We start from the raw sequence: 15,488 nt of genomic DNA, 5'->3' as shown, positions 1-15,488 counted from the left end.
CTAGGAGCAGGGAAAAACTAAAAACTCTTTTTACAGATCTTTTACACTATTGTGTATGTTGCACTATGTTCACTATTTTCCCACCTCCAGAATGCCAGAAACTACATAAGAAGATGCTTGCAAATGCTTTAGGTTTTTTCAAAAGTGGTAAAAGCAATTTAAAGTTTAGAGGCAGTCGGGTCAACAAGCCCCACCTTGGATGTTGCGTGTAGTCTCTGAAAACATGTGCAACAACAATGCAAGCAAATGCTTGAAAAAAATACCCCATTTGTTCCAATATTAACATTATATATAGGACAGCTAAATGTGGTTTAATTGTGCTGTTGGAATAACAAAAACACTGGTTTGGAATTAGCCTTGTAATGCAAATACAAGGAATTTTTCCAAACCCAATGATAGGTTAGACAGTAGTGTTAACTAGGGTAGAGGGGGGGTATTGCAGGACCCCATCCTATCAACTGCTTGCAGTGTACAAAAAGCTCTCCCACCTACAGTGCATTGATTACCTTGGCATTTTTAGGTGTGCTGTTATTTGAAAATCACTATTTGGTTCTTCATTTTCTTCTTAAATGCAGTTTATCGACCTATTTCTGCTAAGTGTACATCATTTCAGCCATAGAAAGACTACTTTTATCCATGTGTGTCTTCATAGAGAAGTCCCAGCTGTGTCCACTCTTGTTTCTAACTCTAATAGTCTAACAATGAGTTATGGATTGTGTCAGACCATGTGATAGGGAGAAATAAGCGCATTTTCTCTGAAATAGAAAAATAGTTTGCTCTACCAGATATTACACAGCTGTTCTTTCCCCCGCTTTTCAAACATCACGCTATAAAATCCTATTATATTTTTGCTAAATGATAGGTAAGGAAGATAAGAGTGGAGACATGCTAGAAGTTACAAGCTTACTTGTTAAAAGTGTTCACTGATCCTTGTGTCAAGTAATAGTAGTGTTTAAAAGGAACAAAAAGTGTTATTATTTCTTTTCTTTTTGAGTTAGCAACAAAAACCTGTATATACTGGTAGCTGTAAAAAGTGAATGTGGATTGCTCTAAATGCTTCTTTCACCATTTATTGATACAGATGGAAAAGGAATTATTTGTAAAGTAGAAATGAAGGTACATACCCTAGGGGGTCTAATTATAAAGCGGTAAATCTGGTAAAGAATCACTTACTGCCATTGAAACACATGGACATGGAAGATTCTCCACCAGAGAATTTTTCAGTGAATGTTAGATTCCCCCATCCCCCCCTGCCCCCTAAATTGTTTTGTAGACACCAGACCATGACATCTATAAGAGTTTGTTCATCATCCCACTTCAAAACCATGGGGGCTATAAAATGTAACCAAACTTATGATACTTACCTGTCCCCTGTTCCTTTTCAGGGCCCTGCCATCTTCCTCTTCCTTTAGATGATCTTCTGACTTCCTAATTGGCTGGGTTGGGATGACTTAATTCCCATGCAGGCGTGTGGGAGTTCATTCCCGGCATGAACCGGGGGGAGCCGGGATTCCCGGGTATCCTGGTAACCAAAGCTGAATCTGTGCATATGTGGCTCAGCTTTTTGACAGATACTCGGAGCAATCAGGTAGAAAGGAGGGATTATTGCAAAAAGGAACATCGCCTGTCCTTTTCTGCAATAATGACCTGCTTGATCATGGATTCATAAAAGCAGAAATAAACTCTCTGATTTAACAGTTTCCCAAAATGGTTCCATTTAAGGCATGCCTCTAAAGATAACTGTCACAGTCCCTGGTCTTTTTTCCATGGGATAACTAAGTGGCCATTCCCAATCAGTTGTTAAACAATCCATTGGGGAACTGCTGTGCACATGTTAGATTTTTACCCAAGATGAGCATGACCATTCATCTCAGTCGGCAATCATCTGATGTGTATATGTAGTTTAACAATCAGAACAATTGACCCTTTACTGGAACGTCTCCACATTAACATTTCCAATTTAAATTTCCAGATTGTATGGATAGACAGTTTAAACATGTAATGGCTACATTTGACTTTTAATGCAATAATTTTCTGTTTTGCCTTATAAGATATTGACATGTGTCTCGGGTGCCTGTTACTTTGATATTACAGGCATTTCGCATGTTTATGGGGTGTGTAATTAGACCACCTGAGCCTGCTCCATGTAGGTTGTCATGTCCCTCTACTGACATTGCTCAACTCTTTTAATTGCTGTCATATAGATTTAAATCACTGTGTAGCTCTAATGTAATACAAATACATTTAATGTGCTTTATTTGTTATATTACATTTTTAGAACTAGGTTTTATTTATCTAACATAACAGATTACAGTGTACACAAGAAGACCAAGGGTTGCATAAAAAATGGAATTAAATGTACAGTACTGACTCTTGTTTGATAGAAAGATAAATCACAGGTTGAATTATGTAAGTAAAAGGAACGCTTTTAGCTTGTGATCTCCTTTAATATCCATAAAGCATTTTCAAGCATAGTCCATCAATAAGCCGTCAATAAACCACTTGTTCTGCCTAGTTTGATGTTTATTGTCTTGACTGAATGCGTGCTCAGGGTACAACCTAGACCTTTTAATTTATGTTTGGAGCATAGTTGGAATGCAAGAGCCATTCTAAAATATTCTCACAGAAGCAGATTTAAAATGTTCTTTTTTCTTATACATACTTGAAGGCTTAGAGAGTTTGGAGGTATGTATAGGGTAATATTACTAATATGCATTGCACATCAAACAACTATTAGGATTTTAGCTATCGCTGTGATATGCAAGGCCAACTTTTCAAGTAATGTGATTTTTAACATCTGTTTGCTAGATAGATCAATGATATCTACACAAAGCATAATGTAACCTGGCTGTTTTTTTTTTTATCCTAAATTGCCTTGGTAGTGAGTCAGATCACGTTGTCAGTCCAATGCATTTATCTTCCTGGCACCTTAATTTTTAAGGCTTTTCATTCCAAAGCCACTGGATAATGCCTTTGTCAGTAGGAAAAAGGTGCAATTTATACGGGGACTATATTATTCTTCTCTAAAGATGGTCACAGCCATCCAGTACATGCTTGAATATGTGTACTATCATTCCTTCTCCCTTTCATTCTGTGTCACTTGTTTCATGATTGTATCATATGTAAATCAAATTAAACACATGAGTAGGAGCCAATACAGAAAAAATGGTTATAAAATGGTGACATGAGTTGGTGATGGATCAGCATCAGTCTTACAAATGGTATTTGCATCAATAATTGGGAAGTACACAATACAAGCTTTGCGGTTGTACTTTGCATTGGTGCTGCCTTTCATTTTACTGGAAAACCTAGTACAGGAAATGTGCCTAACTTTTAGATAATGTCACAAAAAGTGTCCTATGGGTAAATCCATTTTTATTTGCATTTCAAAAGGTAGGTTCCAACAGTACAATCATAAAAACAAATATTATGAAAATAAATTTATTGTCATCCAATAAAAACAACAGTAAGAAACACATATTATATAAAGCAATAAAAGAAAAAGGGGGATTTGGGATACTAGGGATGGGCAAGCAGGGGGTGGGCATGCCTGGGATTCATAGTCTAGAAGAGAACTATGTATTCACAGATGTAGTCCATTGATAAGTGAGGGGGAGGAGGAGTACATCAACCATATGCACCATCGGTAAGTAATTGTATTATACACAAAAATTGTATAGAAAGTATTGTCATACACAAAAGTGTCCTAAACTGCGCTTGTGCCCAGTCTATGGACATTTAATGGTTTACATATTCAGTAAAAGAGCTTTGAAACAAAACTTACCCTTTTCTAGTTGCTTCTACTGTGAAGTTGTTCATTTTCGAACACTCCCACAAAGAGCACAACAAAGACACCAGGTTTAGGCTTCATCCTGTTTCTGACAGCTTAGGCCTTTTACACAGATGGTTTGCTGCAAACACTGCCTGACAGCTACTGGTGTACCGCTACCCTGTGCTGCTTCATTCAGCTTCCTTCACACGGCTGCCTAATCAACCCACTGTGTAAACAAATACCTCTGCCTGTCAATTGCTAGGTCAAAAGCCAATATGATTTGAGGTCACTGCAATTACATGCAGTTGTGAAATGCTTGTGAACTGGCCGCTAGCACTTAGAAACATCTGATGTGTCATTGAATTAGTGGGCTTGTAGACTGTTGAGATCTGTTCCCTTGGAAAAAAAACATAATTGTATTACTTGTGTTGTGTATTTTGAAACCTAATTTCTCCTCAATGACTATAGATACAGATAAAGAGATATGGAGATAAAGAAATGTTAAATTGCTTGTCCAGATTATGTAATTGTGCATGATCTGAACACATCCTGAAATATTGTAAGACTATTTGCGTTACAAATGGAAGGAATATTTTTTTAAATATCTATTACAATAATGTCCAATATTACTCTCCAACCTTATATTGAACTTTTGTAGGATGTACAAAGTATCAAATGTATTATGAAAATGTTTAATACTTTACGTATTAAAATGTTTGTTACCTTTAGAAGAGACGGCAGAAGTAATGTTCCCAGTGCTGGTGGCTATGAAAGCAGGAATCTGATCGCTATGACCTAACGCAAATGTGACTGTTCAGTAAAATAATCCAATAGTTTTAAACTAATTAATGTTTTGTTGGGTAAACATTTCATTTAGATGTCACAATCGGAGAAATCGATAAACATAATACCACAGGGCTGCATGTAGGAGGTTCCCCATCAGTTTTTGATATGATGTTAAACAGTGTAAAAGAAAAGTCTGCTCAGGAGGAAAACAAAGATTTTTTCCCTTCAGAAACATCTAAAACCTACAACATTAGTGAACAAGATAAAATGCTTGGTGAGAAACATGCACAGAACAAGGTAAGCTTTTCATGTGTGGGAAATGTATCAGGCGCATAGGATACATAACTGTAATATCAACTGTCACAGGAATAAGATAATTAAATGGGATGAGATAAGGAAATGTTTAGATTATACTCTGTATCGTTCATCATCCGTCATTTGAAAATCCCATTCCCGTCACTTTTGGGACCTTCTCTGTGCCTGTATCCTTCATGTTACAGATTCTGTCCTAGACTTATGAGGAGCTTTATAAAATAATGGATGTGTATGTGTATGACGTGACTATGAGACAGTATTACCTGGAATTATATGTTCTGGATTAAAGATATTGGATATTAGATTTGACTGCATTCTACATAATACATACTTCTACTAACCTAGTTCCTTTAGTTCTTTCTAGTAGCTAATCTGCAAATCCTTTCATTTTATTAAAATAACAACACAATGAGCCTGATTTATTTAAGCTCTCCAAGACTGGAGAAAATACATTTTCATTAGTGAAGCTGGGTGATCCAACAAACCTGGATGGATTTGGTCTTGGACGGAAAACATTTGCTAACAAGTACCAAATTACTTTTAACCCCCCTAGCAGTAATCCCGAGTGTGACTCGGGGTGGACTTTACCTGCAGTCACACTCGGGATCGCTTAAAACTTAAAAAAAAAACCCACTTACCTTTCTCTGTCGGCATCTCCTGGCTTCCTGCAGGTCCTGGGGACACGTCCTCCTCCTCCGATCTCCAGCCACGAACTGCAGAGACGATCTCCAGGGTTTCCTGGTGACGTCAGTGCGGGTTGGAGGATCGGCAGGAAATTCAAAAAATTTTGTATTAAATTCAATACAAAATAGCTGTATTGAGTCCAATACAAATACATTCTCATATATTATATATATATAATTATATTGTTTATATATTATACATGCTACTGTACAGTTATATTACATGTTTCACAATTTCTTTATTTTTTTAACAGATTTTTGTGTTTTTTTTTATTTGAAGGCTATTATTAAATTATTATTAAATTAGTAATAAATATTGGACATATTTCGGTGAATTATGCCTAAGAATTATAGCCTACAATGTAAAATAAATTTCCATGTGAAAACAATGTAACACTTTTTGCGTGGAAATATGGAGAGAATTAGAACGCTAGGGGGGTTGAAATTCATTTCAGATTTGCTAGATCACCCAGGTTCACTGATGAAAGTGTATCTTCTCCATCTTTGGATAGCTTTATTAAATCAGGCCCTATGTAAAAGTAAGGTTTATTTTTTTTACTTTAAGGTAAAAGTGTTCTAATATGTACTTACTAGTATATGCATTTTTTATGTAGATTGAGCTGCAGCATTTGCAACATCTGATATGTACTGTGCTTTTTTGCATTTTTTAACTATTTGACAATAAATTATTATTGTTTTTCCAGCTTAATCTTCAAAAGAACAAAGATGAGTTTCTAAAACTAGAAAGATCCCAATCAAGCAGGTAACTGCTTTATTTACATACTAAAAATTGGGAACAGCTGTGTAAAGGGAATAGCAAAAATATTATTCTTTCCTAATTTTATTTTTCACCATTATTGTGCTTATATGCAAATGTATTTATTGCTTAGGGGTACAATAGGATGCTGGCTCTGTCTATTCTGCTTAACATAAAGGAATGCAATACGGAATACAAAGGAATAGTGGTGCTTTGTAAGATCCCTTATTTCATCCTAGTTAAACTATTTTTTAAATTCCAATTAATAGATGTTCTAGGGATCCTAGATTGTAAGATATTTTGGGCAGAGTCCACTCCTGTGTCACTATGGCTCCTCCTTCTATACTAAAAATTAATTCTTTAAAACCCACTTCTTTCTTCACGGTGGTGCTTGTGGCATTATCTTCATAGCCAGGTACTTCTTAATGCTCACACCTCTTTGCTTCTCCCGTTATGGGTTAATACTGATTTCCCCCCTGAGCTTACTTCACCTCCTTTCTGTGATTGGGTGTACACTGGTTTACACTCAGTTTTCTCAGTGCTAAACATGGGAACACATAAACCTCTTTCCCTCATTGAAATTCAGAAACAATTTCCTAGGACTTCACAAAATCTCTTCACCCTTTTTCAGCTGTGTGTTTACTGCTCCAGAATTGCCCACTCCCTGTCTGTATCTGACTGCCGCAACCTTTTTCATACCATGTTGTTAAGTACCCCATCTTCTATAAAAGGCAATTTCCAACCTCTACAATTTCCTCTGAGAGGACCTTGATTAAACTCAAACAGCCTCGGGCCTAGTGGGTTGGCAACAACATTTCCCACAGGTAGATGAGCCCCACTTCTGAAATTATCTTGGAAAGCAGTGTCTTCACTGCAGTATCATGAGAATTTCCTAAACTTACCATAAAGCATAATTATCTTCCCTGAGAACACAGTTTAGGGGTCTGATTAATGCAGTATTTGCCCTAAATGTGGAGCCCCTCAAACAAATCTCTATTGCTGTTTATGTGGGTGCACCCTAATCAGGAACTTTCTGAGACAAATTGCTTGCTACATCCAGTTGTGTCTAGTCAGTGCCCTACCTTTCACCCCAGAATGAGCAATATAATGAGCTGATTTTTTGCTTAGGATACATTAGTTTGCTATCTGTTTACTTACCACCTACACAACACCATTCTGAATCTCTTTCCTTTCACTAATAAGGCTTTTTCATTACCCCAATTTTTTTTTATTAATATTATCTAGTATTTATATAGCGCCAACATATTATGCAGCACTTTACAAAGCCTGTAATGGTTTTACTAGCTGTCCTTCAAAGGGGCTCATAATCTATATGATATGGTATAATGTCCCCATCATAGTCAGATGTCATTAATACAGTCTAAGGTCAATTTGGGGGGGAAGCCAATTAACCTAACTGCATGTTTTTGGAATGTGGGAGGAACCGGAATACCCGGAGGAAACGCAAGCAAACACAGGGAGGACCTGCAAACTCCATGCAGATAGTGTTCTGGCCGAGATTCAAACCTGACACTGCAAAGGCCAGAGTGCTAACCTCTGAGCCACCATGTTGCTTGATTTATTATTTTATTGTAGTTGTCTCTTCTAACAATCAATACTAATATGTCATGATTCCATATTTGTTTTTTCACCCCTTACAACCCCCTAGCATTGTGTTGTTGTATGTTTGCACATTTCCCTCTTATTCAATAATATGATAAACACTGAACTAGAAGACCATCTTCAATGACACCCCTTCTCCCCCAGTTCATCTCTTATGATCGATGTTGAAAAGAACTGCTGACATAATTGATTGTAAAGGAGAAATACATCTAGTAAAATGAATGAGTTATGTAATGAGTTGTTCAGATTGATGCATCTTGCCTGGACCACCATCATGGTTTTTTAAGATCATATAGGAATGGTATTTAAAGTATATCAGAGACATTTTTACAGATCTCTAATCAATAAATGAAGATACAAAAAAGAATCAAGTTCCAATTTGTTGCAGCAATAGTTTAAAAGGAATTATCATATACTGTATATAAAAGGCCACGCTGATTTAAATTAGGATAAAACTCTGCTGTATCAAGGGAAACAATACTAGCCACACAATATCACTCTCTGGTTTGCCAAGGCCTAAATGCCAGAGGAAATAAGAACATGTTTCTTGCTAAATTATAAGGTATTTTATTTAAATTATTATTATTATTATTATTATTAAACAGGATTTATATAGCGCCAACATATTACGCATACAGGCAAATACTAAAGCAGAATGGACATTAACACATTTGCATGTTTCTCACAAACAGTGCTTATTCATCAGGCTCAGTGCAAAATGTACCCAGATTTTAATTTCAAACTTGCTGTTGTGTTTGCTCATATTTGAATCAAACACTTCCGATTCAGCAAGAAATGTCTGGGAACCATCCTTCAGTTTCTAATGTCACAGGTTCTAAATGCTCAAGCAGTAGGTCAGAATGATTTGTTATAAAATCCACAACAATTAACTAGAGAATAGGTGTGGTATGCATTAAACATTTAAATTCTTACAAAGAATTATCTACCAGAGTCTTTTTTTGTGTCACCTGTGATGTGTAATGTATTTCAAATGAGATTGCTTGTAAAAGGAACTTCTCAGTATAACACATTAGATTTCACCACCTAAAAATCAGTTTTGTAAGTTTGCTGTGAAGATCACATGATGTGCAGAGTGATAGTCCACTGTAGGGCCACTCACACAATGTCTTTCCTGCATTCCTGACACTAAACATCCCAAATTCCAAAATCCCATTACTGGAATCTACAGCTTCAAGACATGAGGCTGCTTCCGTTGACAAGCAAGGATCCTGTCTGTGCTAGACATTGTCATTGTGAAACTTACGAAAGTTGTCTAACTTTGTGGCTTAATCAATACTCAAGCATCATGCAGGTTTATGTGCTTCCTTCCCCTGAACTAGCACACTGTTCAGGGCTGGTTCATAAAAGCTTTCACTGTTCCAGGTCATACTTTTTTTGAGACATTCTATTAAAGCTGCAAAAGGTTTAGAGGATGACTACATTTCTGTAGTTAATGCCAGCCAGTTAAGTACCCGAAACAGTTACATTAATGTAACAAACTGTAGAATAAATGTACATGTCAACCTCAATTCCTATAATATGTGAATGCAATGAAATATATATGAAAGCAGCCTCTGTGCACTCGCTGCATCAATTATTTATCTGTTGCTGTTTTGTCTGCTGAAGATTTATATCAGATGAATTTAACTTGAATAGATTACTAATGAACCTTTTTTGTGAACATTACTAGTTTACTTTATGCTTCTGATTCTAGTTTATGCTGTCCGCTGTCAAGGCAATAAGAGTAAAACATATTTACACTACAAAAGGTCCTGTTTCTTGTTTACCTTTTAAACAGATTTCTGACATTTTACCAGATATTACCAAAAAAATTAAAAGCTCCTACTTTCCTCTTGCTGCCCTATGTTATGCAATATATAGACATTTATAGAATGAAACAACCACTGACCTATTATTCATTAAAGGACTTGGATATTAAATAATCTTTACTCATTTTCTCACTCTTCCACCAAGATGGGGAGCCTCATTTTATGTGCTGCATTCTCTAATGTAAAATAAATGAACACTGCATTAAGAGAAGCAAAACATCTTTGTAGTCCCAGCAGCAATGAGTTGAGCTAGTGGAACAGCTGCAATGGTCTGACCACCAGAATGCCATGTATAGATACATTTACCTGCATCTACAAATGGCTTGGGTTTTAACTTTTTATTACATTATACACTAAGTAAGATGCTGTTAGCTTTGTAAAGTAGATCATCATTCTCTAATACTACTTCTGCTGGATTTAGACCCCTGTTCTTGACAGTTTTCTCAAATCATGTTCAAGGCATCCCAGTTATTTTCTGATGCTAGCCGACTTTTCCCACAATAGTTGACGCTTATAAAGCAACCAAATTTCTGTTTTTCCAACAACTCAATGTTGTCGCTATATGGTTGGATCAGCTACAAGTTTCTTTTATCCTAGCTTCTGAATGCACAGCCTAGCCACTCTGCAGTGCCACGCCCGCGCTACATATTCCACCTTTTGCACACTTTTCCTAAAGTTTTAAGCCTGTTTACAGTGGATTAAGACCATGGTCCATGAAAACAGAAATGGAAAAGGAACTGGGGGTTCTGGTAGATCATATACTTAATAACAGCATGCAATGCCAAGCTGCAATATCTAAAGCTAGCAAACTATTTTCTTGTATTAAAAGAGGAATAGACTGCAGAGACATTATCATGCCCCTGTACAAAGCATTGGTTATACTACATTTGGAATATGCAGTCCAGTTTTGGTCACCAGTTCACAACAAGGATTTTGTGGAATTGGAGACAGTGCTGAGAAGGGCAACTATAAACTAATAAAAGGAATGGAGGAGCTCAGCTATGAGGAGAGATTAGCTGAACTGAATCTATTCTCCTTTGAGAAGAGACGTTTAAAGGGGGATATGATCACCCTGTACAAATATATAAATGGTCTATATAGAGAACTCTTTTCCCAATTATTCAATTTGAAGTCGTTACAAAGAACAAGTGGGCACTCTTTGCGCCTGGAGGAAAAGGAAGGGGATCTTCCCTGTAAGGTCTATGAACATGTGGAATAGGCCCCTCAGAAGTTTCAACAAGCCTTATCGATTGCTTTAGGAAAAACCTGGATGGTTTTCTAGAGGCAGATAATTTAACTGGGTAATAATTGGCTGCTCTAATTGGGTTGGGTTTAGTTCCAGGGACCACAAAGGTGGGGAAGTCCAATCCATAAAAATTTGAAAAAAGTGCATAAAAAGTTTTCTTAGTAACAAACATAACAATTGACAGAGTAAAATGTTTGTTATACTGTTAGGTTTTTCTGGCTAACAATAAAAATGGACCACAAACGTTTTATAACTGTCACACTGGAAATCTGCTTTAACAACTGTAGGTAATCTAATTCTTTCTTTTTTTTACAACAGACCTAAATCAGCTCAGCAAAACAAAATGCCAGTTAAGCCCAGTACACCAAATTCTGCTAAGTCACGCTACTTGGGAACTTTAACCTTGTTAGACAAATCAGTCTATGAAAATAATGGGGAGATAGAAGCTGCAGATACTTTGCGTGCAACTGTTTATCAGGTAATTACTGTTGTAGCATTTATGTGTGTAATTCAAATAATTCTGCCAAACAGAAAACCAAACTTACAATTAGGTCACTCAATACTTGAGTGCTGTACTGTTTGTATATACTGTAATGAGTTTTTATATTTTCAGCAGCAGGATACACTTGTCTTTGTTTTCACTTTTTAACCATGTTCTTTATATGAAATTGGAATACTTGAAACTTTTAGGTCAATGGATTTTTGTTTTTTTTTTAAATGCAGTTCAGCCTTCCTGGAGGGCATTATTGTGTACAGAAATTGGCTGTAGGAGATCAGTAGTCTGACATGCAAGAAGGGATGGAAAAAAGTCAAAACAGTTTTTTGTAAGAGAAAAAAACATGGCATGTGTTAATGATTGATATTGGTAATATTAAACAGGATTTATAAAGAGCCAACGTATTACGCAGCGCTGTACATTAAATAGGGGTTGCAAATGACAGACAGTAACACAGGAGGAGAGGACCCTGCCTAGAAGAGCTTCCAATATAAGAGGTGGGGAAAGTAGCACACAATAGGAGGGGGTTATGGAATGGTGGGTAAATAGTGAGAGTTTAAAGAGACAAAGAAGGCGGGTAGGCAAGTCTTTTAAATGAGCAAAATATAGCCAAATAATGATACGCATGCTTTTAGTAAACCAAATGTCGTCCAGTAAAAAATTCAATCTAATTTAAATCTTTGTTAAACCTAAATAATTTACTTTCTGATTGAAAAAAAAGACCTCATCTGTGAGCTGCTAACCCTTTGTACCAGATTAAAGCCTTGACAAACCCATTGTGCTTGAACTACAGTGGAAAGCGAGACTACACTTATACTTGAATACAGTTGAATATCTTACAATTCATCTTTCAAGCTGGCATCAGGGGAATGCAGATGCTAACAGTTCTATAACAGTCCCACAACAAAGATCTGTAAAAAAAGCTGTGAGCACCTTTTGATATTACAAGTTTTGAAATGCAGAAAAGAAGGCATGAATCTATTGAATATATATTGCTCATACATAAAGAATCCTTTGTCCTATCTAAACAAAGGCCTGGATGCAGCTTTTTTAAACCTTTTAAAGTATTTTTAAAACTTTTTTTTTCAATTTTAATTTTACAGGAGCCATATTTTGAAATAATGTTGCACTAAGACTGCATTGTCAGGATAAACCTTTATCCCCATTTTTGTTTTCTCGCCCCTCGCCACAAAAATTCTCCACCCCTTGCATCAATAAACAGCCTTGTATAAAATTATAAAATGGGGTTGTATTTTGCACAAAACTATTTTTCTCATTTGAAAAATATCTAATTAAATTATAACAAGAACTGAGATATTCATTTACTCTAACGCCATCCTTTAATTGTAATGACTTTAGTGTAAAAAAAAAAATATATATATATATATATATATATATATTTCTACTAATTATTATTAGTCTTTTTTAAATGAATCTATAGTCTTTTTATATTTGTTATATTGTTCTACTTTAGGTGCTATACAGACAGCTATATACATTCTGACAGAAGTGTTTAAAGTCTTAAGGTCCACCACTTCTTAAACAGTAACACATTTTATATGCATTATTGAGCTGCTATTCATTGGGAATAGCACCCCACTGAAGCTTTAAGGAGCAGGAGTGTTGCAACTTAGCACAGTGTGATGCACATTGTCCTGTATGTTGTATTGCACTGTAAAAAAAATTGGCTTTTGAACAAAGCACAGCAATGAGTAGCATTGTGTGGTATAAATGGGCCCCTACAGTTGATTGTCTTTAAAAAGCGACCAGACCACACAAAAATGCATAAAACGTCATTGCCTTTCAGCATGTTTTACAAAAAAAACTCTTTCTCTCTGTGTGACGGAAGTGGTCTCTCTGCAGATGTCCAGTACTTCCCTTGCAGAGCTAATGTATTCCAGACAGCAGGAAGCATATGTTTTGCTTTTTGCAAAGCTATAGGTCAGACTCAGCAGGGAAGAGGTGTTGAATCTCTACAAAAAGACCACCGACCTGTTTCTTTGCAGGATGTTCTGCTCTGGCAGGCTATGGTAGCTTTTTAAGCAAAATTAACTGTCTTTGCATATCTTGTGTTTTGATGCATATGTATTTTGCTAGTTTAAACTACAAGTTCAGTTAGATAAAATTATTATTGCTGTCTGTGATCCCATTCAAGGAGACTTTCTTTCAATACCCATCGCAGCATTGTTAACGGTATTAATGAAGAAATACATTTAAAATGTATTACTGAATTCTTGGATGCCTTAAGTATAGACAACTACTTATATTCTCAGGTTATGTTCTCAATTCAGATTACAAACTTTTTGTACTGTAGTGTTTTTTTTTTTTTTTTTTTTTTACAGAAGATAATGACTGTTCTTTGTCAATTGAGGACAGTGCTTGTAGACATTACATTAGACAGTAACATTCATTAAGCAAACATTTTTATCTTTTTGCTTTGCACCCTTTCCCTTTCTTATGGCAATAAATCCTTCCAAGTGTGTCTGCTGACCACCCTCAATAGATTTGGCTTGCAGGTGTGGCTTACAGAGAGATGAGTGTAATCACTCTATCGGACCATAACTTAATAGGTGGCTTCGAATTCGGGAAGACCCGACCCGAAAAACACAGAATTGAACTTTGCGAATTCGTGTTTAAAAATATGTTTACAAAAAAAAAGGAGAACTCCAGATAAGCTCTCAATGGAGTTTCTCAATTGAGAGTTCATCTGAGTTCAGTTCCCACGGTTAGCGGGCTGTTCTTATCATAAGTACAGCCCAGGGAGCGTGGGAACTTGTGATCACAGCTGATAGGAGGCACAGAGTGCTTTCAATCAGCTGTGACTGCAGCCGAACTCTCAATGGAAAAACTCCATGTGAGAGTTCATCTGCAGTTCCACTGCGATCCCCGGGCACTAGAGGTTGATTAACCTCTAGTGCTCGGGGATTGCAAACAGGAGGATTACCTTGCAGTCCTGGGAATCCTCCTGTTTGCCATCCCTGTGCATAGGAGGTTGCATTGGTAAGTACAGCCCGTTCACCGTGGGAACTGTGCGGTCACAGGTGATTGCAGGAGGATCGCGAGTCCTTCCAAATAGCTGTGACTGGAGATGAACTGCTGTCCCGTATGTGTTCTTTAGGTTTGCTTGATCACCCAGCTTCACTGGTGAAAGTGTATTCTCTCCAGCCTTGGAGAGCTTTAATAAATCAGGCCCACTGTGTTCATGGATAGAGAATCTCTTTCCAAGAAAACATACTACAGGTATTCTAGGGCTGCAAAAGCAATCAGGGGAGCAGAGCTGTCAGCTCCGCTCCCCTGATTGCTTTTGCAAGTCCACACAGTCCTGTAAAAACCCCTGATTTTCCCCACCCATAGACTTTATTGGAGTTCGAATTCAGCGTTCGATCACCCAAAAAATATCGAAATTTTGTTCCGCTTTAAGGTGTGAATGCCAGGACAGGAGGCAAAAAGCTGAAAGGGAATGGTGAGGACAGATGGGCAAAAGTGGGCTTGATAATTCTTGTAGCCCACTTCTTAGCACAGGAGAAGAGCATCTACAAATGTGCAAAGAAAAAGGGAAAGCTGAAGTTTGGCTTTAAGGCTCTGAAACAAAAAAATAAAGTGAACTTTCCTGACAGAACACATTTCTATTGTAATATCAGTTCTTACGTTTAAGAAAAAGACAATAGGGTGGGTGTAGGGATTCTAATTAGGCTACCATTTCCTTCAGCTATCAAATCAATCAGTTGATCGCCTCCTTGGATCCAACGGCTGGACTGTACATATAGTTGCAACTTTTGCCAAAGTCAAAGCAATAATTGTGCTTTACTTTATAAGCACTGCCTATTGACAGTAAACTCGAAGATTAGCTGCAGAGGAGGAGTGCTTTAATGAAACACAAAAGCACTATTTTCAGCCTGGTTTTAGGGGTTTCACAGTGGTCTTTCTAAGATCAACACAGGTACTTTCAGGCAGAACAACCAAATGCTTTTACTATGGAAA

At 36.8% G+C, this 15,488-nt stretch overlaps 1 protein-coding gene across 1 annotated transcript in view; it reads left to right on the top strand.

The window, feature by feature from the left end:
- Window positions 1-15,488, top strand: part of MAP9 (microtubule associated protein 9) — a 52,146-nt gene that overhangs the window by 21,436 nt on the left and 15,222 nt on the right. Inside the window, exons 7-9 of the mRNA XM_072405961.1 lie at window positions 4,650-4,855; window positions 6,261-6,319; window positions 11,330-11,489. Coding sequence (XP_072262062.1) covers window positions 4,650-4,855; window positions 6,261-6,319; window positions 11,330-11,489 — 425 coding nt within the window. The remainder of the gene's footprint in view (window positions 1-4,649; window positions 4,856-6,260; window positions 6,320-11,329; window positions 11,490-15,488) is intronic.

The sequence above is a fragment of the Pyxicephalus adspersus genome, chromosome 3 (assembly GCF_032062135.1).
Source record: "Pyxicephalus adspersus chromosome 3, UCB_Pads_2.0, whole genome shotgun sequence".
NCBI lineage: Eukaryota > Metazoa > Chordata > Amphibia > Anura > Pyxicephalidae > Pyxicephalus > Pyxicephalus adspersus.
Note: the sequence above shows the minus strand (reverse complement) of the source record. Positions and strands in the feature narration are given on the sequence as shown.